This window comes from Myxocyprinus asiaticus, chromosome 13 (assembly GCF_019703515.2).
Source record: "Myxocyprinus asiaticus isolate MX2 ecotype Aquarium Trade chromosome 13, UBuf_Myxa_2, whole genome shotgun sequence".
In the NCBI taxonomy this organism is placed as follows: domain Eukaryota; kingdom Metazoa; phylum Chordata; class Actinopteri; order Cypriniformes; family Catostomidae; genus Myxocyprinus; species Myxocyprinus asiaticus.
The window spans coordinates 6,194,106-6,218,263 of NC_059356.1; the positions used below are offsets into that span (position 1 = coordinate 6,194,106).

Sequence of the window (24,158 nt, forward strand, 5' to 3'; positions counted from 1 at the left end):
CATCCATAGACGAAATAGTTGCATGATTCTAGAAACTTGGATGTCTTTAGTTCCTAACTGGTATTAACACTAACAGTGTGCATCAAGATGATCGTGGGTAATACCAGAACCAGAAGTGTTTTTTTTTTTCAAGTTGGAAAGATCCAATCCAACAATGAATTTTGTCTTCATATTTATTGTCCCATAACACCTTCATTTCGATTTTCTATGCCATTGGTACCAGAAAAACGTGCAATGCTTCGTTTACTTGTTTTCAGACAGCATGATGGCGGGGCGTATTTGATGACGTGTTCTAATACTATCTATAGGCAGGGTTGGGGAGTAACGCAATACATGGAACCGGATTACGTATTTAAAATACAAAATATAAGTAACTGTATTCCACTACAGTTACAATTTAAATCATTGATAATTAGAATACAGTTACATACAAAAAGTATTTTGATTACTGAAGAGATTACTTTGCATTTTGTTGTCATTTATTTCATTTAATATTTAGTCCTTTCAGATGGAAAACATTTATACATAAAAATGATGCGATCTAAAGTGCATTTGAACAGCGGTGAAACACTTTCTTATGATGTGTTACATTCATACGAGCAGACAGAGAAGTAAGTTTGATGTAAGTTTGGAGCAGAAGAAATAGAAATAAACCTTGTGTAAATTTCCAGCTTTACGCTAAGATAAAATGCTATTTCTAGCCATTTTACATGCACGTTACCAGGCACGATCATATTTTTTTATCAAAAGAATTCACGTTAGATCATAATTTCTTTTTTCTAGTAAGACCTTTGATATTAGTGCAAAAAATCATATTCTTGATAATAATTTTTTTTATTGTTTTCCTGTAAAAATATCTAAAAATCCTTAAAACAAGATATATTAGATTTATCTTGTTTTAGAAACAACACTGCATAAGATATTAAGGTTTTTCAGAGAATGTATTTTTAACATGTGTATTTTGTCTTACTGTACTGGCAGAGTTTTTATAGTCAAAACAAGTGAAAAAATCTACCAGTGCTGAAGAAGTAATCCAAAGTATTTAGAATACGTTACTGACCTTGAGTAATCTAACGGAATACATTACAAATTACATTTTACAGCATGTATTCTGTAATCTGTAGTGGAATACTTCTTCTGCACTAGCATCTTTACTATTCCAGCCACTGTGAGAACTTGGCAGTACAATACTGCAGATAATGTTGACTTTTGTATGACAAATTGCTTGTAATGTTCCTTATTTGTAAGTTACTTTGGATGAAAGCATCTGCTAAATGACTAAATGTAAATGGTGAGCACTGCAGATGAGGAATCTGTATCGCCTGTTTCGCTTGTCCTTCAGAGGGCCGTCTTTGTCCCAGTACAAAAATTTCCAGTTAATAACAGCACAATATGGCATTGCAGAAAATAATGACCATTTCCAAACATGAGGCACCCTACAGAGACCATGCATTATGATTATTCTGCCTTTGTTTCCTTGAGATCACAACTTATTTTGATCTCGACAAAACGAAGTAATCTGGAGAAACAAGACCAATATTACTTACCAATATTAAATAACTCATCCTTGCACAGTTAGCCTTTTTGTGTGTGATACATATAGTATATTTGATATTTATTTAGGACAGTTAATTATAAAAAAAAGAGAGCATAATAGAATAAAATTACCACATTTAATTCTGTCCCCTAACCCGTATTTAAATTCCTTAATATGGAATTTTCCTACCATCGGAGCAATTCAAGCATGAAACACCACCTAAATGCAAAGCATTTCAGCCCAGCCACAGCTGCTACCACAGGCAACGTGTATCACCAAACCAACCATGAGTAGGCAAAACAGAATGAGTATGAAGCAGTTTACACTAGAAGCATTCAAGCTTTCAAAAACAGCAGGACAGAGCGCAACAGGCAGAACCAGAGTGCAGGGGTTTGAGTTTTTCAAAGTTGAACTACTTTAAACTTGCACAACATCTTAAAATCACAGTGCTCATAAACTTCTTAAGCCACTTTTTGAAATGCCCATTCAACGTTTTACTTATCTGCGACAATATGTGATGTAATGAGCTTTTCTCCACAAATACTGATATATAGGAATTCTTTGTATATTTGCCCTTTGATTAATTTATCAGAATTAATTATGCAATTAAACATCAATACAACTGACAGACCTAATTCAAATAGGTGTTGTTCAGCAAAAACAAAAAATTAGAGGGTATATAAGTCTTGGCCTCCTTGGCCTGTTGTACTTGAATGTGTTTTTATGCAAATTTCATCAAATCAAAACACCACACAAAAACAACAATTCAGACAATTTTTAAAAAGATACTTACCAAATGAGGCAAGAGAAAACATTAGGCACTGTAGGTACATGACTAATAGTGGTCAAATCTAACATGTCAAAGATGCTTTTACTGGAGGATGAGGATTTAGTCTTGAACAGATTACTATCATTTGCTCATATTTATGTATTGTAAGAAACTTGCCCCACCTCCTCTTGTGAGTTTAACCACAATATTGTGTGTAGGAGGTGACATCATGGACACCTTTATGGCAGTAATTTACATACTTTGTCTGATGTTCTCTTTGGTTAATGAGTGTTGTGTGCTAAAATACTCAATATAGGCTGTGTCCGAAGGTTAAAAAATGCTGCCTTCACAATACTGTACGAAGACAAAAGTTTTGTGTGTGTGTGTGTGTGTGTGTGTGTGTGTGTGCATGTGTCAATTTGGTTTTGTAATCTTGCTATTCACCTCTGAGCTGGTTGGTTTGGTTCATGTCTTACAACTCTTTATGAAGGACTTTATGAAATCCTTATGAAAAAAATGAATGGGAAAAATACTTCAGGAACCAAGATCACTGAAAAAGTGGAGGGGTACTGCTGAAACCCCTGTTCACAAAATCACTGTGCAGAACCATAGAGGCCAACTATTAACCTTTGTTTATGGATTGTTCTCTTATATCAGAAGGATGGCACATAATGCATTTGCTTGATAAAATTTTAATGAAAGTTTTTGTCCTTTTATTAAATAGTAAGCATTTTCGCAAAATGGCACTGCTGTGAACACTGTGTTACAGTAATAATGCAGAAAGAGAGGGTGTTTGTATTGTAGATTTGTCTATGTCCTTTACAGAAATCTAATTGAAAAATGGGTCCCACTTTATATTAGGTGTCTTTAACCACTGTGTACTAACATTAAAATATATACAGTACAATGTACTTATTTTGTAACTACATGTTGTTCTGCTAAATTCTCACATATTTCATTTTTGTTGCTACTGAGGTTGAGGTATGGATAGGTTAAGGGGGTATAGGGGTTAGGGGTTACATTAGGGTTAGGGTTTAGGGTAAGTTTTGGGGTAGGGGTAGGGGTAAGGTTAACAGTGTAACACCAGATGTTATTAAATGCAAGTACTTTAAATGTAAGTACAATGCAACAACATGAATGTACATTATAAGTACATTGTACCAAATACATATAGTATTTTTTTGTACCTAACATAAAGTTGGTCCAAGTAATATGCTAATGTATCATACTCTTCCATTGGAGACCTCTGGTATCTCTGCTGCACCATTCAGGTGTACTGTTTATCTATTAAGGCTCAGTCTTTGATTTCCAGATTTTTTCCAAAAGCAGGATATGTCAGTTCCAATAAAGGTGTTTTAAAGCATTTAAAAAGGGTTTAAATGAGGGGCAAATGAGCCATTTCTGTTTAGCTATTTGCATTAATAGTGAAAGGACCAAAGTTGGGCTCCACTGGTTAGATGATAACATTATGAATAGTGTAAATCGCCTTGTGCTGATTTATTAGTCTCCTCACTGGTTATGCAAATTTACATTTGAGAAGCAAATGGCTTGATAAAATGCTTCAGAGTCAACAGAAAAAGACAAATGTGCAAATCTCACTCTGTGCACACAAGCAAATATAGCTTAAACCACCCTACACCAAACTGACATTTTTCTCTTTATTTCTGCTGTAGAGGTTAGTTTGCATAAATTTGGTTTGGTTGTTTAGAGATTAGTTGGTTTGCATCTCAGTTTGCATTGTCATCCTGTATTTGTATATTCACTTTTTTAGATCCTTTTGTATGTTGTAAAATATCCCCTGTGCCACTAGATTGTATTTGCATAGTACGGCTGTTGTCCGTCACAAGTCAATTCTGTAAATAGAATAATATGACTAATGTAAGGTGTTCCATATCAACTAGGTTTTGTACTGTACTTGTTGATTCAAAAGCTTATTTAGTCTAACAGGTTACGGTAAGAAACTACTCCTCAGCTCTCCTCGCTTGTTTTTAAATTCAATAAGTTTTAAAATGATAGTGGTGTGATCTTCAGTGATGCTGGAGATCCTCACTGTATAACTGACAGCCCAGTGATGCGCATACAAATTGTGTTTCTCCTTTCCTACTTGAGGTCATATCAAAAGAATGTTGTATTTTGTAGGCAGAATAATGACAGTTCACCATCATATTATATAATTGTTAAATTTAGTGCAAATGTAATGCTGGTTTTACAAAAATGAAATTATATTAAATAATATCAATGTTTTGAAATCTACCATTTATACTTGTATATATACACTCACCAGCCACTTTATTAGGAACACCTGTACATCTACTTATTCATGTGATTATCTAATCAGCCAATTGTGTGGCAGCAGTGTAATGTATAAAATCATTCAGATATGGGTCAGGAGCTTCAGTTAATGTTCACATCAACCATCAGAATGGGGAAAAAATGCGATCTCAGTGATTTGGAGCGTGGCATGATTGTTGGTGCCAGACGGGCTGGTTTGAGTATTTCTGTAACTGCTGATCTCCTGGGATTTTCACGCACAACAGTCTCTAGAGTGTAAAGATAATGGTGCCAAAAACAAAAAACTTCCAGTGAGTAGCAGTTCTGTGGATGAAAACACCTTGTTGATGACAGAGGTCAACAGAGTATGGCCAGACTGGTTCGAGCTGACAGAAAGGCTACGGTGACTCAGATAACCCCTCTGTCCAATTGTAGTGAGCAGAATAGCATCTCAGAATGCACAATATGACGAACCTTGAGGCAGATGGGCTACAACAGCAGAAGATCACATTGGGTTCCACTTCTGTCAACAAAGAACAGAAAACTGAGGCTGCAGTGGGCCCACCATTTGTGTACCTCAGCAGAAATCCAGATCTGTCAGACCAGGTGATGTTTTTCCAATTGTCTAATGTCCAGTTTTGGTGAGCCTGTGCCCACTGCAGCTTCAGTTTTCCTGTTTTTAGCTGGCAGTAGTGGTACCTGGAGGGGTCTTCTGCTGCTAAAGTCCATCCGCCTCAATGTTCGATGTGTTGTACGTTCAGAAATGCTTTTCTGCATAGCACTGTTGTAAAGCATGGTTATTTGGGTTACTGTCACCTTCCTGTCAGCTTGAACCAGTCAGGCCATTTTCCTCTGACCTCTGTCATTAACAAGCCTGTCCAGTCCCGTGCAACCACCGATGAGTCTGTCCAGTTCCCCATTGTCGCCACCGACCCTGCCGCTGACTGCCAGGAGGGGGCCGCTGAGCCCACCGCTGACCAACAGCGGGCATCTGCCCAGTCTGACCATTCGCCAGCGGCCGCCACCCATCCTCACCCCTACCCAGCGGCCATCGTCCAGTCTGACCCCTTGCCAGTGGCCGCCAATGTCCAGTCTGACCCTTTCCAGTTCCCAGCGGCAGCCAACATGTTGTTGGACCCTGTCCAGTTCCCAGCAGACCTTATCCTCTGCCCAGCAGCCAATATGGATTGATGGCAGCAGCCATGCTTCAGATCATTTGTGATTTACTCTTAGAGATTTAGAAATCCTCTAATGATGGATGACTTCTACGCTGTCGTGGGTTTAGGAGCTACTTTTAGCATTAAAATGCTCTTAGAAGAAAATTCTAAGAGTCCTAAAATTAGGAGTGACACACCCCTAATTTCTAAGTGTTGCTCCTAAATTTCCATGTTAGGAGCTATTTTTAGCCTTAAGATTTTTTGTGAATACGGGCCCTAGCTTTCGTCTTAGATAATGGGTTTTTAGCACGTGATGGTTAGACCATGCTGGACTCGTGGTAGTTATTTAGTCTAATTTTTTTAATTTACAACCTTGTTCATGTTAAAAGAAAGAAATGAGGCTTTCATTCTGAGTTGGGGCGAGTTCTTCTTTGTCTCTCACTTTGCAATCGTGTTGGCATGATTGCCAACCCCCAGTAGATCATGTGGGGATGGTCACTTGGTTGAGGGTTTTGACCCATGAAGGGAGTGTGAATGAAGGTTGGGTTCTTTTCTGGATAACCTTCCCTTTTTTTGTAACATACAGGTCAGCCCTGACTTCTTGGCACCAGTCCGAATTCCTTGCTGCTTTATAGCTTAGGGAAGTACCAGTGTGTGTTCAGACAGTTGCTCTGCGTAGTTTTGTTCAGTTTCTCTGCCTATAATCTCCTACATAGAGCAGTGGTTGATTGACAGGTGAGGGGTGGTGCTTTGCTGCTGTCCAAGACACTTTAGGACTGATTGCGTTTCACACCTCAAATGCAATGTGGTAACATGCGTTTTTGACTACGTCTGAGTGTGGTTTTAGTAATCTGATCACAAAATATGTTGGACCCCGTTTACATCTGTATTCAGCAGTGACCAAATGTAATCAGATCACTCTCTAATATCAACAGGTACCATGCTGTAGATAATGAAGAATATGTAGAGTCATTCTTAAAGCAGTTCTTTTCTTTCTTGCAGTTTATTACAGCACAGACAAATGTTGTTCTAATGAAGACATACAAGACTTTAGGTGATTTGGATACACTGCTGTATTGTTTTGATGCAGATCACCATAAAGAGAAGACCTCTAATGTATGTCATTGACTCCCAGTGTTTTACTTCCTGTGCTGGATGTGGCCTCTTTCTTCATAGATGCAAGTGGAGCAGAGAAGCTGGGCTTTAAAAGGACTTTACTCCTGACTATTTCTGTGTTGCTGCTGATTCTCAATCACTTGCTGCCCTCTACTGCCAATAAAATCCCATTGATTGGTGAGTTTAACATGGGCATTATCGCTCACACACATGAACACACACCAAATGATTATCTATAGCTCGAATTGTCAAGAATGCAATCCTATGGTTAAAAAAAAAAAATCATCACACATATTAGAAAGTATGCAATGCACATGGATCCAATTGAAAAAAGAACAAGAAACAAATAAATATATGCACTGTTCCTGTGATATGAATTTACCAAAATTTAGAAGAAAAAAAAAATCTCCCAGATAAGCTGTTGCAGTCATAGTTTGATGTTTTTACAGGGGTTTACTGTGGTGTGGTTTTCACTCTCATTGGCATAAGCATTCTGGAGAACATCCTTGTGCATTTTCTGATGACTAGAGGAGCTGAGACCAGATCAGTAGCACCAGTGGAAACCACAGCTGCTGTTACTGGCTAAAATGGTAAGTATCTACCTAACATTTGATTATGAGGAGCATTTTCTTCTATTTTTGCTTCAAAAGGAAGGTTTACAGTATAAGTCAAATTAAGTTTACGTTTGGTTTGCCTTGTCACTCTGATAGACAAGCGCACATGCCGAGAAAATATAGTTTTTGAGAAAATGCATGAATTTTACAGTGAACACATTAGTTATGTGCGCTGCTGAAATTAGTGATGGGAGAAACAATGCTTTTCGAAACTTCAAAGCAATTGATTCGCAAAATGATTCAACGTTTCGAAGTGCTTCAAACGGCGCACACAGAGGACCACTCTGGTGGTCACATGCATGTAAATGCAATGGGAAGACTCAAGTCAACACAATGCTTTGAAAATGATTACCGGTAGCTGACATACATTTTTCATTTAAGGACAGTCTACAATATCCTACAAAAAATATATATTTGAGTCTTTGCAAAATACCATACATAAGGCCCTTTTTTTCAATTGATTTTGATTTCATACTAAATCAAAAAATGTTGTATAGTCAAATTAAAAATGTTTTTTATGCTAATATATTTGATACAGTTTGTGCAATACAAATTTGTAAACAGAAAAGTTATGTTGATACCTCGCAGAAAGTCAGCCGAGGGACTCGAACTCAAGTACATAATTAAACACATGGTGCGATTTGCAGGGGGAGATGGGGAGTTTCCCTGCCTCTGCTTTTGATATCCCTTCTGGTCATTCTTTTTTTTTTTTTTTTTTTTTTTTATCTAAACATTTATATCTGGACAAATGCCTGAATGTAGATTCATTATTTATTAAAGGCCATAATATTTTATAATATACCTGTTATTCTTAATGTACATTATTCCACGTGTATTTAATCCAGGCATGATAAAAAGAGAAGTTGGTTTCAGGTGTCCGTTTGTAATATACTCGTGGCAAAATACATGTGCATGTGCAAATAAATATCCAACAGCGCTCTTTACTCATCTCACTCACATAAAAACACAGATTATATACTCCTCAGAATGCATCAACACCATGGAAAGAACATAATGAAACAGTTATACCAAATTAGGTAAATAAATGCTTTAACAGCATTTAGTATATGAATCTCTATCATTGGCAGCTGAAGGGTGAGGGTTTGTAAAAATGCAACAGCACCACCCACTGTACAGGGGGTGAAATCATTTTTAGTTTAATTTCTTACGGACTCTGTATGAATAGACCTTCTGTTGGAAGTTCATCTCGCAAAATCGTCACGGATTTGGTGTGAACAGGCCTTTACTGTGGGCGTCTGTGATGTTGAATTTCGAATCGCACGGGATAAGGGATGTCTGTAGAGATCTCAGAGATGGGTGCATAAACTCACTGCATTTACACACTGACTTCACATGTTAATAACACATCAGAAAATGTATAGCTGTACTGATTAATTATCAAGAAATATTAATCACTAGCATATGCTGTATCCAATCTGGGTTTATTAGAAGGAATTGATTACCTGGAAGACCTACCTAAATACGACACAAGGTGACATTAGTGAGACTGTAATTCACGGGTGTAGTCAGGAAATTACTTTTGGGAGGGCCTCAATAAAAATGGATGGGTCAAGTTTTTTGCCCAGTTTCTTTTTTACTATATTTTCCATAACAACAGAGAAGCGCCACATTCAAACAGTTCTTTCACACTTTCAGAAATCAGAATTTATGCATTTTTAAAACTATTATATAAATACATATTTGAAGTCAAAGAATAATCTCTAATATTCTGGGTAGGCCTAGGTCTAATTTGGGTGGGCCCAGGCCCAACCTTGACTACACCACTGCTGTAATTCTATATTATGTTCTGCAACTTCTCCCCTTCACTCTGTTCAAAAAAACAATATTACTTGCTTGTGTACTAATTTCTCTAATCAAAAGAAAACAGATGCTGGTTTGTTTATCTTTTACATGGGTAAAAAAATGACATGACCAAAATCTTCAGACACACAAAGAACTTGAGAAACTACTGGTGCAGCCGTGCAGGAACGCATAAGTCCAGAAAAATGGCTAATGAACAAATGTTATTTTTTTTAGCTAATGTTAGCCAATCCTACAGCTTATCCTAATGCCTTCTGTTAATTGTTTGACACAATTTACAATGAGGCAGTTAATTGGCAATACAGTAAATTATTTTGATTAAATTCAGTTAAAATAATTTTATGTGCTTTTAGTATACAGTTTGAGAATTTGAGACTGCTTTTGATATAAATTACACTGTAGAAATTCAGATGACATTCAAATTTCAGACATGACCCCCCCCCCCCCCCCCCCCGTTTTTAACAAATCGCACCCTAATTAAACATGTTCCCAGTTCATTAATTATTAGACTACACAGCTTTTTTTGTAAACACACAATCTAAGAGTGCTAAAGTTTTGTATGTTTGTATTTTTAGGAAAATTTGTTCCAAGTTAGATTCATCTTAATAAATCTCACAAAATATCGCAAAACACACACTGGTGGCCAAAAGTTTGGAATATTGTACAGATTTTGCTCATATGGAAAGAAATTGGTACTTTTATTCACCAAAGTGGCATTCAACTGATCACAATGTATAGTCAGGACATTAATAATGTGAAAAATTACTATTAACGTTTAAAAAAAAAAAAAAAAAAAAAAATTCAGATCTTCTTAAACTACTTCAAAGTGTTCTCATCAAAAATTCCTCCATATGCAGCAATGACAGCTTTACAGATCCTCGGCATTCTAGCTGTCAGTTTTTCCAGATACTCAGGTGACATTTCACCCCACACTTCCTGTAGCACTTGCCATAGATGTGGCTGTCTTGTCGGGCACTTCTCTCACACCTTACAGTCTAGCTGATCCCACAAAAGCTCAATGGGGTTAAGATCCATAACACTCTTTTCCAATTATCTGTTGTCCAATGTCTGTGTTTCTTTGCCCACTCAAACCTTTTCTTTTTGTGAAAAAGTGGCTTTTTCTTTGCAATTCTTCCCATAAGGCCTGCACCCCTGAGTCTTCTCTTTACTGTTGTACATGAAACTGGTGTTGAGCGGGTAGAATTCAATGAAGCTGTCAGCTGAGGACATGTGAGGTGTCTATTTCTCAAACTAGAGACTCTGATGTACTTATCCTCTTGTTTAGTTGTACATCTGGCCTTCCACATCTCTTTCTGTCCTTGTTAGAGCCAGTTGTCCTTTGTCTTTGAAGACTGTAGTGTACACCTTTGTATGAAATCTTCAGTTTTCTGACCATTTCAAGCATTGTATAGCCTTCATTCCTCAAAACAATGATTGGCTGATGAATTTCTAGAGAAAATCTTTTTTGCCATTTTTGACCTAATATTGACTCTTAAGACATGTCAGTCTATTGCATACTGTGGCAACTCAAAAACAAACACAAAGACAATGTTAAGCTTCATTTAACAAACCAAATAGTTTTCAGCTGTGTTTGATATAATGGCAAGTGATTTTCTAGTACCAAATTAGCAATTTAGCATGATTACTCAAGTAAATGTGTAAAATGTGCTGTAAATATGCTCATATTAGAAAATCAGCATCATGTGACACTGAAGACTGCAGTAATTATGCTGAAAATTCAGCTTTGATCACAGGAATAAATTGCATTTTACAATATATTCAAATAGAAAAGTTATTTTAAATTGTAAAAATATTTCACAAAATCACTGGTTTTGCTGTATTTTGGATCAAATAAATGCAGCCTTGGTGAGCAGAAGAGACTTCTTTTAAAAAAATTTAAAAAATCGTACAGATCTGAAACTTTTAAATGATAGTGTAGGTCTAAAGTTTTTAAGTAAAGTCTTTATGTAAAGAAAATGTATAGTCAGATTACTTCTTTTAACTTAAACTACAAACAATACATTCAATCATTAAGTCTCCTCACATTCATTCTCTCTCAGGGGAGGGGTCTTTGTCTCCTCAGGTGTGAATCACATCAATATTCATGATCATCCACGCCTCCTCGCATATGGCCTTTCTAACACTAAAAGTGTCTTACAAAAGTTAAATGACTATATTGTTTTGTATGAATGAGTGATCAGGATGGTTTTCATATTATTTTGTAGCAAAAACTCTAGGCTACAAGATCCAGTTCTCAAAAGTATTGTGAACAAATGTTTAGTATGTGTTATATGGCCTTATTTCAGTGACTTAAAATTTTTGTTTTTTCAAAAACCAAGCATAAACATTATTTTCTCAAACATACAAATATTTACATGTTGCTCACATATTATTGTAGCCCAGTTTGTGCTGAATACAGTGTTATCAGACTTTAGACATTAATAAGTTTTAAGCAACTGAAAAAAGCCCAAATGTCAAGGCATGTCAAAACTTCTCCAGGGCCCAAAACTGCACAATCTCTTCTTCTGTGTGTATGTGTGTGTGTGTCAGTGTTGTGACAGAGAGGGCGAGAGAGAAGAGAGATAGATAGTAAAAAAAAAAAAAAAAAAAAATGGAGAGAGAGTGTCAGGAGAAGACCAAAAAAAACTATTAAACTATTTTGAAAAGGACTATTTGATTACATCAGTTTTCATATTCTCTTATGTAAAAACTGAGATTATATTGTGCACTATCTAAATTGACAATACAGATGCAAAAAAGGAGATCCACAGCATTATGCAGATACTATAATGTTAGCCATAATGTGCATTAATGTCAGTGCCACTTATATACAGTTTGGAACAAAAACTTTTCAACCAGGCCAACCCCCTCTGAGCTGTTAATACATTGATCTGTGCTGGAAACCCTGTATGACACACAATGTATGACATTTCTTTGTTCTGGTTAACAGGGAGAATAATAAGTTGCAATTTACAGACTTTCAAGAGTGATCTCTCTTCAATCACTGAGAAATGATTGCTCCAATAAGGCCATAATAATATTCAATGTGGCTCTTTAAGGCTCCTACCTGGCAGTGAAGGCTTGAACCAGGCAGTGGGCAAAGCAATGTTTGGTTGAAGAACACACTAACTATGGGCCGTTCATCATGGTCTTTCTCTTGCACTTAGAAACAGTTTCAACATACATTTTATGTTGGGAAAGAAAGCCATTTGTGTTGCTTGCAGAGTTTCCAAAGCTGATGTAGGCAGGGACTCATCTTCCAAGTGAAACTTGTGCCTCCAGCGTTCTATTTCCTGCTTCACTGTGTCTGGGTCAGGTAGGTCTTCTTGGTACCACTCTACCAGCACTTCCTTCCTTTCTTCTGTCAGCTTTTTTAGAACTTTTGGTACCAGATAAGTTGCTAGCATTGCAGGCTCATTCCTTTGAGAGAACCTGACATCCAGCTCACTAGTGATGTGGTCTATAAAAGGATAAAAGACATTTTGGCATTCTTCTTCTCACTGTTCTGTCTGACTTGTTTTCTGTGGGAGGAGGGATCATGGAGGTTCATTAGACTTTAATTGATTACATCACAGCATGTTGCTTGAAAATAATTTACTAAGGGTTTGAATGAATTGAGTCCTCCACATGTTAACAAGCTAGTTAGCCATCATAACCTGAAGCCAGCTAGCCTTGCTTGAGTCCTTAACTCTAACTGTTACTTCTACAAATATATGATATGCTGCATACTGTATCAACATTGATGCTCTAGTTAATGAACGCTTTTTAGCAATAACTTATCTTTTACAGGGTTGCCTACTTAGTTTGGATACCTGGCTGTAGTGAGATTTTGATGCCATGGGCTTAATCATGCGAACGAGCAGTTGTGCACTTAATCATGTGCACATATTTGGACTCAATTCAGGGTCCCTTCATCTCTTTCTCTCTCTTTTAGCTTCTAAAATACCTCAATAAACTCAACCGGAATAACAGAGTTGATAAGTCTTTCTTGAAAACATACATAGTATTAGTAGCTAGCTAACTAGTTGCATAGAAAAAACAAATGCCATTGTTTAACGTTGCTTTCTTCTCTCGTGCCGTGCACTTAAGGTTAGCTTAATGTTAACTAAGTTACATTTATTCAAAACAAATATTATATAGTTAGTTTATAGCAAACACCTTGGGTTACTTAATTAATTCATGACTGTTAGCTGTCTTAGTCACATACCTTGGTTCATGCCAGGTCAGTTTGACATTGGACTGTGGCTGGATTGCTTGATCCCGGCTGGCTGTGAACTTGAGCAGCTATCCAGTCAACACAGAGATAAGCATCACACACCAATCAGAGAGTAATTTAAGATGCAGCTCCATGGAAACACCCGCTGTGAGGATAGACCAAATGTTTTCAACTCCTGATTATAGTTACTGTAAATATGCCGATTGGTTTTTTATTAGAAAAATGTTTATAGAGAAACATATTTAAATAAAATAATAACCGAGGTCCGGACCTCGGTGACCTCATAGCTGGTTACGGCCCTGGTCATACCAACATTAACATGCTAATCTTTCCAAGAGTTGTCATGACTGAACTGTAAATTCTACTTTGTTTTTTTGAGTTATGTCTGAAATAATTTGTCCCTAATTCTTTTGGACAGACAGATACTCCCTGTCCTCAGTGGTGGTTCTGACTCATATGGTGGCCTGTAGGCGATAAGTATATAAGTAATAAGTAATCAAATTAAATAAGGTGCATGGCAACATTAAATTGAACAAATAACTTCATACTAAATAAAACTAGCCTTCTAAATTGAATGAATGTTCACTAAATACAACTAATAAAACACTTTTATATTAATTGAGTTGCAATAGTGATAAATGGCTGCAATAACCGAAATATGTTTTCTGCAAAAACAGAAGACGCAGTGACTTCTACGTATGGGCTCCAGTGAATCAGTGAATTGTTTATTTGAACTGGTTCTTTTACTTGAACCGTCCTGACAAAGCGAATCACTAAAACTGCACTTCCCAGCACTACATAATTAGTGGATTAGTGAATCGTTTCTTTTAACTGGTTGACTGCCGTTCGAATGAGCCGATTCACTTAAATGTTTTAAACTTCACATGACAGTAGTTCATCGAGGTAGGTAGGCGAGTTTGATAAATGCTGCTTCATGTGCAATACAATGTGACTGAAAGCAATGTGTTTTGTCATGTTATACCATTACTTGTTGGAAAAAGTAGCTACACTAAGTACTGTCACACTAGCTGCCTTTACTTGCCAACAAGAGGGGCGCGGCTCGGTTCGGCAGGGCACCCCTGAATAAATAATAATAATTCAAAGACATTAGATTGATGCAGACGTGGAAAGCATTGATTAGAAAATATAAAAAGTGGCTTTTAGAAGTCAGTATAGTTGTTTTATTTATGTAATGTAGGAGCCTATCACTTGAGTACATTCCACATCAATCCATTCTGCAACTGAGTTTGTCAATCCAACCGAGGTAGACTTAAGGGCTGTTCTCACAGGACGTGTTCTTGTGTCTGTCTGCATTATTGTTGTTGATGTGTTTGCGTCACTGACTGCGTTTCCATTGTGTTTCACTGGTTTTCGGTGTCTTCAGTCATGAATGCCGCATTTTTAGGACTTTATGTCAAGTTTAAGGAATATTTTGGGTTTAATACAAGTTAAACTCAATTGATAGCATTTGTGGCATAATATTACCACATAAATACATTTTGACTTGCCCCTAATTTTCTTTAAAAAAAAAAAAAAAAAGCAAAAATCTGGATCACAGTGAGACACTTACAATGAAAGTGAATGGGGCCATTTTTTGAAAGTTATAAATAAAGTAAAATAAATTTATAAGCTTCACATTTCTGCCTTTAAACCCTCCAAAAATGGGCCCCATTCACTTATCTTTGAGTGTCTAAGTGTAACCTAAATTTTTGCTTTTTTTTAAGAAAAGGAGGACCGAGTCAAAATAAATTTTTGTGGTAATCAACATTATGCCACAAATGCTGTCGATTGAGCTTAACTTTTACTGAAGCCAGAATATATTCCTTTAAATGTAATTTTTTTTCCTTTCCCTTTTTCTCCCCAATTTGGAATGCCCAATTCCCAGTGCGCTCTAAGTCCTCGTGGTGGTGTAGTGACTCGCCTCAATCCGGGTGGCGGAGGACAAATCTCAGTTGCCTCCACGTCTGAGACCATCAGTCCACGCAGCTTACCACGTGGCTTGTTGAGCGTGTTACCACGGAGATGTAGCGCATGTGGATGCCCAAGCTATTCTCCGTGGCATCCACACACATCTCACCACGCGCCCAACCAAGAGCGAACCACATTATAGCGACCACAAGGTGGTTAACCCAAAGTGACTCTACCCACCCTAGCAACCGGGCCAATTTGGTTGCTTAGGAGACCTGGCTGGAGTCACTCAGCACACCCTGGATTCGAACTCGTGACTCCAAGGGTGGTAGTCAGCGTCAATACTCGCAGAGCTCCACGCCCCCCCCCCCCCCCCCAATATAATTTTAAACTTTTAAAAACGCACCTCGAGACCCCTTCTCTCTGCTCCTCAGCTATCTTTGAACAGCTTTCGGTTTGTTGTCTGCACTCACTGCCCCGTGCTGACTGAGACTCGCAAAGCTTGGTGGTAACGCATTGTATTTTATATAATGAATTGCACCGATTTAACGTGTTAAATATATACACATGTAAAATACATCACTAAAAGTAAAAAAAATAAAAATTGTGGTGGGGCCAGTGAAATGTTATCAGGACAAGTATACATATGAACTACAGGTCTGACCGAGCCAGTAGAAAAAAAATACTTACTGTTGAGTGCTTGTCATTGTGAAAGCGCCGTTAAGCGTTGAGTGCTGAAAGTTTCATGTTGTTCACATGTGCTCTTCCTCTACAGGCCATGTTTTCCACTGACCTAATGGAGTCACATCAGGAGCAGGTGGCCATCAATGGGGTGGAACCTCAGATGATTGGCATGCTGGTGAGCAACGCCTACACAGCAGAGGTGGTGATCTCCAGAGCTAACGTGCAGGCTCTTCTGGTGGCCGCTAACCTGCTGGATGTGATGGTGGTGCGTGAGGCCTGCTGCAGGTTCATGGAGCAGCAAATGGATGAGATGAACTGTGTGGGCATCCACTGCTTCGCCGAGGTGCACTCATGCCATGAGCTGGAACGCCACAGCATGGAATACATCCAACAGCACTTCAGCAGCATCTGCCAACAGGTGAACTCAACCACAGGAGCATCACATCAGCCCTTAAAGTCATGCTTAGTTCTCACAGCAGGACCATATGCTCTTCAGAGCTCAAATCTGATTCCTCCAGACAAGGACTTGGTGGAGAGTTGAGACGGGATTAAATAAGATGCTTAAAGTTATTATGAATAATCCAAGTATTAGTCATGGTGACATCAAGCATTAGTGAATTAAGTGTTTGTATTATCTGTGGAAGTTGATTGTCTTAGTCAAGAAACTCTGACAAACATTATAATGGGGCAAAAGTGGCCAACATTGTGATGTGTTGCCTAATATTGTGAAGTTTTCTATATTAGGAAGAGAATGAATATTGAAATACATTGAGGAGGACTGAAATTTTCTTTGATCTTCTGAGATAAAAGAGCTTGATTTGCTCTAAAAACATACTGTAATAATGTTGGGATATAAAGTTCAAACTTAGGGATTAGTAACTGCTTGCCAGTGCTTAATTTAGTTGCATCACCAGTCCTTAAAGGTTAGTTCACCTAAAAATGAATATTCTCTCATCATTAACTCACCCTCATGCCATCTCAGATGTGTATGACTTTCTTTCTTCTGCTGGACTGTTAAGCCCTGAGATCTACAGTGCTCAGTGGAGTGGGTGGGCGATGGAGCTCCAGCAGATGTCTGGGATCGGCCGCCATTGTGTGTTTTGATGAATTAGTCTGTGAAAGGTCACACGCTCCATACAAGCTATGATTATGAAGAGAATAGTCACTTGACGAGGCTTCCTCTTGTGTCTGTGTGTGCACGTTGATTAGATGGGATCGGATTGCTGTGGTTACATTTCATCTGTTGCTATGAAGTTATTTAAAGACTACCTCAGTTACAGCATTTATAAAAGCTCAATTCATGTCTCATAGGAATATAGTGGTGAGACTTGCAGTTGTAGTTAGCAGCGTATTGAAAGGCAAGCTTCACTTATTACTACTGCATATGCTTAGCTTTAGGGATTTTTCGAAACCCCTGACTTTAGATGCATAACGCACCATTGATACTGCACCACAAATCCAGGTTCAGACCAAGTAATTGAACCAAGTGTGAAAACGCTCATAATCACTATGATTTTATTGCCAATATAAATTTAATGAATATCGTGAAGGTGAATGTACGATACTGTATCACATATTGTGATTGTGATGTGTAGGTTCTAGAGCACATCAAGCTGCCTCTCATCAGTCCATACTACATCCATGCCACGTCATCAAGACTATGGATGTGGTGAAGGAATCGCTCAAGTGCCAGAAGCTCATCTCTGAAGCCAAGGATTATTTACTGCTGCAGGACCGTAGAGGAGAGCTGTACAGAGCTCGCCCGCGACAAGCAACAGGTGACCAAAGGGCCGGTTTATACTTCTGCGATGAACCTACGCCGTAGTCTCCAACGCTGTGGTTTGCATTTATAGTTCTGCGTTGGTGTGGCTGCATCATTTTGCGAGTACAAGACAAAATGCTAGTCAATTGAGAGAAAATGTCTTAATTTCTGAAATAATTATATATTTCATAAATAAACAAAAAGCAATATAATGTGTGGATTTCAAAATATTTTTTTAATTATTGTAGCGTTAAAAACAAGTTCATCAAAGGATGTGAATATGTTGAGATTCGGTACATATTGTTTATTATACAGTACATGTTGTCTGCTATGCAGAGAGAAAAAAAATCAGGCATATACTGTATTCTTACATTTGAGATGCTCAAATAATAATAAATAAATATTTTTGCATACTTTGACACTTCGAGCTAAAAAAAATATTTTAAAAAATCATAATATTAATAACTACTCAATTGACCAACACAAAATGGATGTTGTTTACAATGCCTATAGGCAACTCAAAAGGTGCTTTTTAGTTTTTAAAATGTGATTATTGACTGTCAAAACATCATACCGATCAGAAAGATCTCAAGTAGAATACAACAAAATATTGTTTCACTCACATTCCAAATATAAACTCAGCAAAAAAAAGAAACGTCCTCTCACTTTCAACTGCTTTTATTTTCAGCAAACTTAACATGTAAATATTTGTATGAACATTTAAAGATTCAACAACTAAGACATAAACTGAACAAGTTTCACAGACATGTGACTAACAGAAATGGAATAATGTGTCCATGAACAAAGGGGGGGGGGTCAAAATCAAAAGTAACAGTCAGTATCTGGCATGGCCACCAGCTGCATTAAGTACTGCAGTGCATCTCCTCCTCATGGACTGCACCAGATTTGCCAGTTCTTGCTATGAGATGTTACCCCACTCTTCCACCAAGGCACTTGCAAGTTCCCGGACATTTCTGGGGGGAATGGCCCTAGCCCTCACCCACCGATCCAACAGGTCTCAGACGTGCTCAATGGGATTGAGATCCGGGCTCTTCGCTGGCCGTGGCAGAACACTGACATTCCTGTCTTGCAGGAAATCACACATAGAACGAGCAGTATGGCTGGTGGCATTGTCATGCTGGAGGGTCATGTCAGGATGAGCCTGCAGGAAGGGTATCACATGAGGGAGGAGGATGTCTTCCCTGTAACGCACAGCTTTGCGATCGATCGCCTGCAATGACAACAAGCTCAGTCTGATGATGCTGTGTCACACCGGCCCAGACCATGACGGACCCTCCACCTCCAAATCGATCCCGCACCAGAGTACAGGCCTCGGTGTAACGCTCATTCCTTCAACGATTAACGCGAGTCCGACCACCACCCCTGGTGAGACAAAACCGTGACTCGTCAGTGAAGAGCACTTTTTGCCAGTCCTGTCTGGTCCAGCGAAGGTGGATTTGTACCCATAGGCGACATTGTTGCCAGTGATGTCTGGTAAGGGCCTGCCTTACAACAGGCCTACAAGCCCTCACTCCAGCCTCTCTCAGCCTATTGCAGACAGTCTGAGCACTGATGGAGGGATTGTGCATTCCTGGTGTAACTCAGGCAGTTGTTATTGCCATGCTGTACCTGTCCCGCAGGTGTGATATTCGGATGTACCAATCCTGTGCAGGTGTTGATATACGTGGTCTGCCACTGTGAGGATGATCAGCTGTCCTTCCTGTCTCACTGTAGTGCTGTCTTAGGCGTCTCACAGTACGAACATTGCAATTTATTGGCCTGGCCACATCTGCAGTCCTCATGCCTCCGTGCAGCATGCCTAAGGCACGTTCACGCAGATGAGCAGGGACCCTGGGCATCTTTCTTTTGGTGTTTTTTAGAGTCAGTAGAAAGGTCTCTTAGTGTCCTAAGTTTTTATAACTGTGACCTTAATTGCCTACCATCTATAAGCTGTTAGTGTCTTAACCGTTCCACAGGTGCATGTTCATTAATTGTTTATGGTTCATTGAACAAGCATGGAAAACATTGTTTAAACCCTTTACAATTAAGATCTGTAAAGTTATTTGGATTTTTACAAAATTATCTTTCAAATACAGTGTCCTGAAAAAGGGATGTTTCTTTTTTTGCTGAGTTTATATTGAGTAAAAGACCTGAGAGAAAAAAAAGCACTGTTTATAAGTTAACTTTTGTCTATTTGTTTGTCCAGGTACAGCCGAGGTGATCGTGACGATTGGAGGAGAGGATGATAAGGTGGTGTTACGCAGTGTGGAGAGTTATGATCCCCTCACCAGCCAGTGGAAGAGTCTGGCCTGCCTACCTTTCGCTGTCAGCAAACACGGCTTAGTCGTGTCTGGTGAGTGGATGACAGGATGTGGTATCACTCATTCAACATTTAATTTACAAACCCAGTTCCAAAAAAGTTGAGACAGTATGGGAAATGTTAAGAAAAACAAAAAGAAGGGATTTGTAAATGTATAGTATTTTTTTTTAATGTACACTCATTTCAAATCATATGATTGCAACACGGCCCAAAAAAGTTGGGACAGTGGAGTGTTTACCACTGTGTAACAGCAACATTTCTTGTAATTACACTTATTACTTGTTTGGGCACTGAAGACATAAGTTTGTTAAGTTTAGAAAGTGGAATTTTCTTCCATTCATCCATTATGCAGGTCTTCAGCTATGCCATTAAAAAGGCCCTGTGTCTCAATCAGCTCCCTATGTTGTGAATCAGTATATCGTGAACATGAATTCGGGCACTGGCAAGGGTGTTCATCCACTGAGCATTGGGACACTTATGATTCAATCACCTGCAACACATTAACGAGCTTTGCTTTGAAGCGCAGCTGTTATTAATCAGCACCATCGCTGCATAAATTACACTATCGTTCATTTTCCTTGAAGATATTCAAACGTACAATATGTACAGTGTATAAGAGTGTATTTTAAACCTTTTAACAACTCAAATATTTAAAAGATTGTTTCACTTTCATGGTAATTATGAAAGAAAGACATTACAAACAACATCTCTTTTAAAGAGAAAATAAGGCTTGGACTTCATAGTTTTACACTTGTGCTCGTCATCTAACGACTTGAGCGGCTTCAGAAGACATGACAACGTTTCTGGTAATGGTACATAGTGCGCAATGATGCTCCCTGGTTTTTACGGTGCATTGTGGGATTTTTTTAGGGAGTGAACATTTCAGTGCACTAGAAGGATTTTTCGATTGAGATCAGTGCTCTGATTACTGAACTAGGGAGCTGATTGAGACGCAACCGGAGCCAGTCTAGCACCCGCATTCTCTGTTTACGCAGCCATGCACTTGTAATCTGGGCAGTAAGTGGTTTGGCGTTGTCCTACTGTAAAATGCAGGAACATCCCTGAAAAAGACGGTGCTGGATGGCAGCATATGTTGCTCCAAAATTCATATGTGTCTTTCTGTATTAATGGTGCCCTCACAGATGTTCAAGTTACCCATGCCATAGGCACTGACACATGGCCATAACATGACAGACACTGGCTTTTTGGACCTGACGCTAATAACAGTTTCTCGTTGGCCCAGAAAACACAACAGCTGTTTTTTCCAAAAATTATTTGAAAAGTGGACTTGTCTGACCACTAAACACCATTCCACTGTTCTACTTACCATCTCAGATGAGACCGAGACCAGAGAAGTCGGCGGCGCTTTTGGACAGTGTTGATGTATGGCTTCTGCTTTGCATAGTAAAGTCTTAACTTGATCATTGTGATCTGTGAATGCAGTGGGGAATGATGCAGACTGACAAAGGTTGACCAAAGTATTCCCTAGCCCATGCCATGATATCTATTACAGACGCATGATGGTATTTAAGACCCTGACATCTGAGGGATCGAATATCACACGCATTCAGAAGTGGTTTTCTGCCTTACCCTTTACGCATCGAGATTTGACCAGACTCCTTAAATCATTTAAACATATTGTGCATTGTACAAGGTGAAATGCCCAAAATCCTTGCAGTTAGTCTTTGGGGAAATTTAGTTCTCAAAGTGCTGGCTTATTTGCTGATGCATCTGTTGGCAAATTGGCGAGCTTCGGCCCATCCTTGCTTTTAAAGGACTAGGCTTTTTTTTTGGGAGTCTCCTTATATACTATGACACGATTGCCTCACTTGTTTAACATCTTTTTCACATTACCTTGTTTCAACTCATCAGATTGTTATTAATCCTAAATTGCCCCCGTCTAAACTTTTTTGGAGTGTGTCGCAATCATATGATTTGAAATTAGTGTGTATTTAAAAAATATATAATATAATCAATATAGCTCAGGGTGAATAGAATTTACAAATCACTCCTTTTTGTTTTCATTAGCATTTATCATACTGTCCCAACTTTTTGGAATAAGGGTTGTAATTAAAATCTCTAGCTTTTTTGCCACATATATTTAAGTCAGCCCTTAAGCACAGATTTTATTTTTTGCATCTCCATGGGAACAACATCAGAAGTGCGCACTCACACATGTCCGTAGCTAGAGGAACAGGTGGTACAGCCTTATTTGTTATATTTAGCTCAATGATTTTTACTGAAATTTACTTCTGGCATGAAAATGTTTAAATCTAATAAGCAATAATGGCTATTTGATTTATGTAGTGTGTTTTTCTAATGTGTTTCTGCAGGTTCAATGCTGTATCTAGCTGGAGGGGAGTTTCCAGATGGCTCAGCCAGCAGGGAGATATGGCGATTATGACCTGTGTTTTGACTCCTGGTTAGAGATGGCACCCATGAATGTGGCTAGATCAGAACTGGGTGGGGCTCACTAAAAGTGTACTAGGCTCACACCCTGCTCTATTGTTTGGAAAAGCTCAAGATCCTCTTGTTTAAAAAATTGAGATCAAGGGATACACTAATTTAGTTTATTATGACTAAAGTCTAGCAGCATTACTCTGATTAAAATAGCTACGAAAACCATCACAGTCAAGGCTCTTGTTGTGTTCTTTCAGGGCTGGTGATGTTGGATGGATGTGTGTTTGCTGTGGGTGGTTGGAAAGGTCGGTCACGCATGGACTCCGTTGAGTGTTATAATCCTCTCACAAACACATGGCAGTTCATGGAATCAGTCAAGATGGTGGTCACTAGTCCAGCTGTGGTGGCGCTGGATGGATTGCCCTATGTGACAGGTAGCATGTTTCCTCCAATCTCTAGGCACTGTTGTAGACTGACATACATGTAAATGTAAATTTCCCTTCTCAAACCATAGGGGGTGCTGTTTTAGAAGATGGCACAGCGTTAGCGCAAGTACACTACACTAAAACATGCGTGTGGACCGAGGTGGCGCCTATGCAGATCGCTCGCTCTGGATCTGCGGCCTGTACACTAAAGGGCAAGATTTACATCATAGGTGAGAATGGATGTCTTGAATTGCATTTGCTATTTCAGGTTTTTTATTGTTGAGTACTGGATCACAAACTTTCCCAATTCTCCCTTTCTAGGGGCTAGCACGCTTCCACCGAGAACACGGATAAGGTGGAGTGCTACGACCCGAAGACCAACAAGTGGACCATGTGTGCTCCCATGAAGGAGAGACGCTATCGACCCGGTGTGGCTGTGATGGATGGAAAGATTTATGTTTTAGGAGGAGAGGAGGGATGGGATAGGTGAGAAATACTTCACTTGTTCTGGGAAAGGGCCATCTCACGACATCAATCACCATAGTTTTTTTTGTCAGTGTGGATTCCCCCTACAGGTATCATGACACTATAGAGTGGTACTGTGAGGACAGCTGGAAGATCGTCGGTGAGATGCCCACCAGTCGTAGCTGGCTCAGCTGCGTCTCTCTTCAGCTCAGGAAGGACAATCACATGAGCAGTCATCCGGGCACTGCCTCCGAGATGGAGATTCCTGTCGACTGAGAGCGTCAGAGCGCCACCTGCATCACAACCCGCTGGAACAGAAGCCGAGAGAGGGCAGCTCTGAGACTGCCTGGCTCCATGTCGTTTCTGCGGGCTGTTAAGAGACGGAAAAGGTCCGACCCGACCACTGGTGGGTCTTAAGACAGTACTCATGTCATAAGATGTTCTTCCTCCATGGTCTGAGACTGGATATGTCGATGAATATCTGTAGTGATTGTAATTGTGTTCACGCCATGTCAGACTTAACGTACCTACGAGTTTTGGCTTGTGAAAACCGCTTATCTCAGAATTTTACATTATATAAAAATAACTAAAATAGCAGCGGCCTTATCAGTTAAAGGGAAAATTCACCCAAAAAGTACAATTCTGTTTCTGTTTATCATAGCCACTTTTACCCGGTGTGCTTTCTTTGTTCTT

At 38.9% G+C, this 24,158-nt stretch overlaps 1 protein-coding gene across 1 annotated transcript; it reads left to right on the forward strand.

The window, feature by feature from the left end:
- Nucleotides 1-5,831: 5,831 nt before the first annotated feature.
- On the forward strand, nt 5,832-23,741 carry si:ch211-256e16.3 (ring canal kelch homolog). Its single transcript, XM_051714812.1, is given in 11 exon segments — nt 5,832-5,852; nt 16,185-16,511; nt 17,689-17,736; nt 17,739-17,886; nt 20,062-20,208; nt 22,509-22,573; nt 22,575-22,638; nt 22,833-23,009; nt 23,090-23,243; nt 23,328-23,486; nt 23,576-23,741. Coding segments are annotated over 11 exon segments (1,476 nt in total).
- Nucleotides 23,742-24,158: the final 417 nt, after the last annotated feature.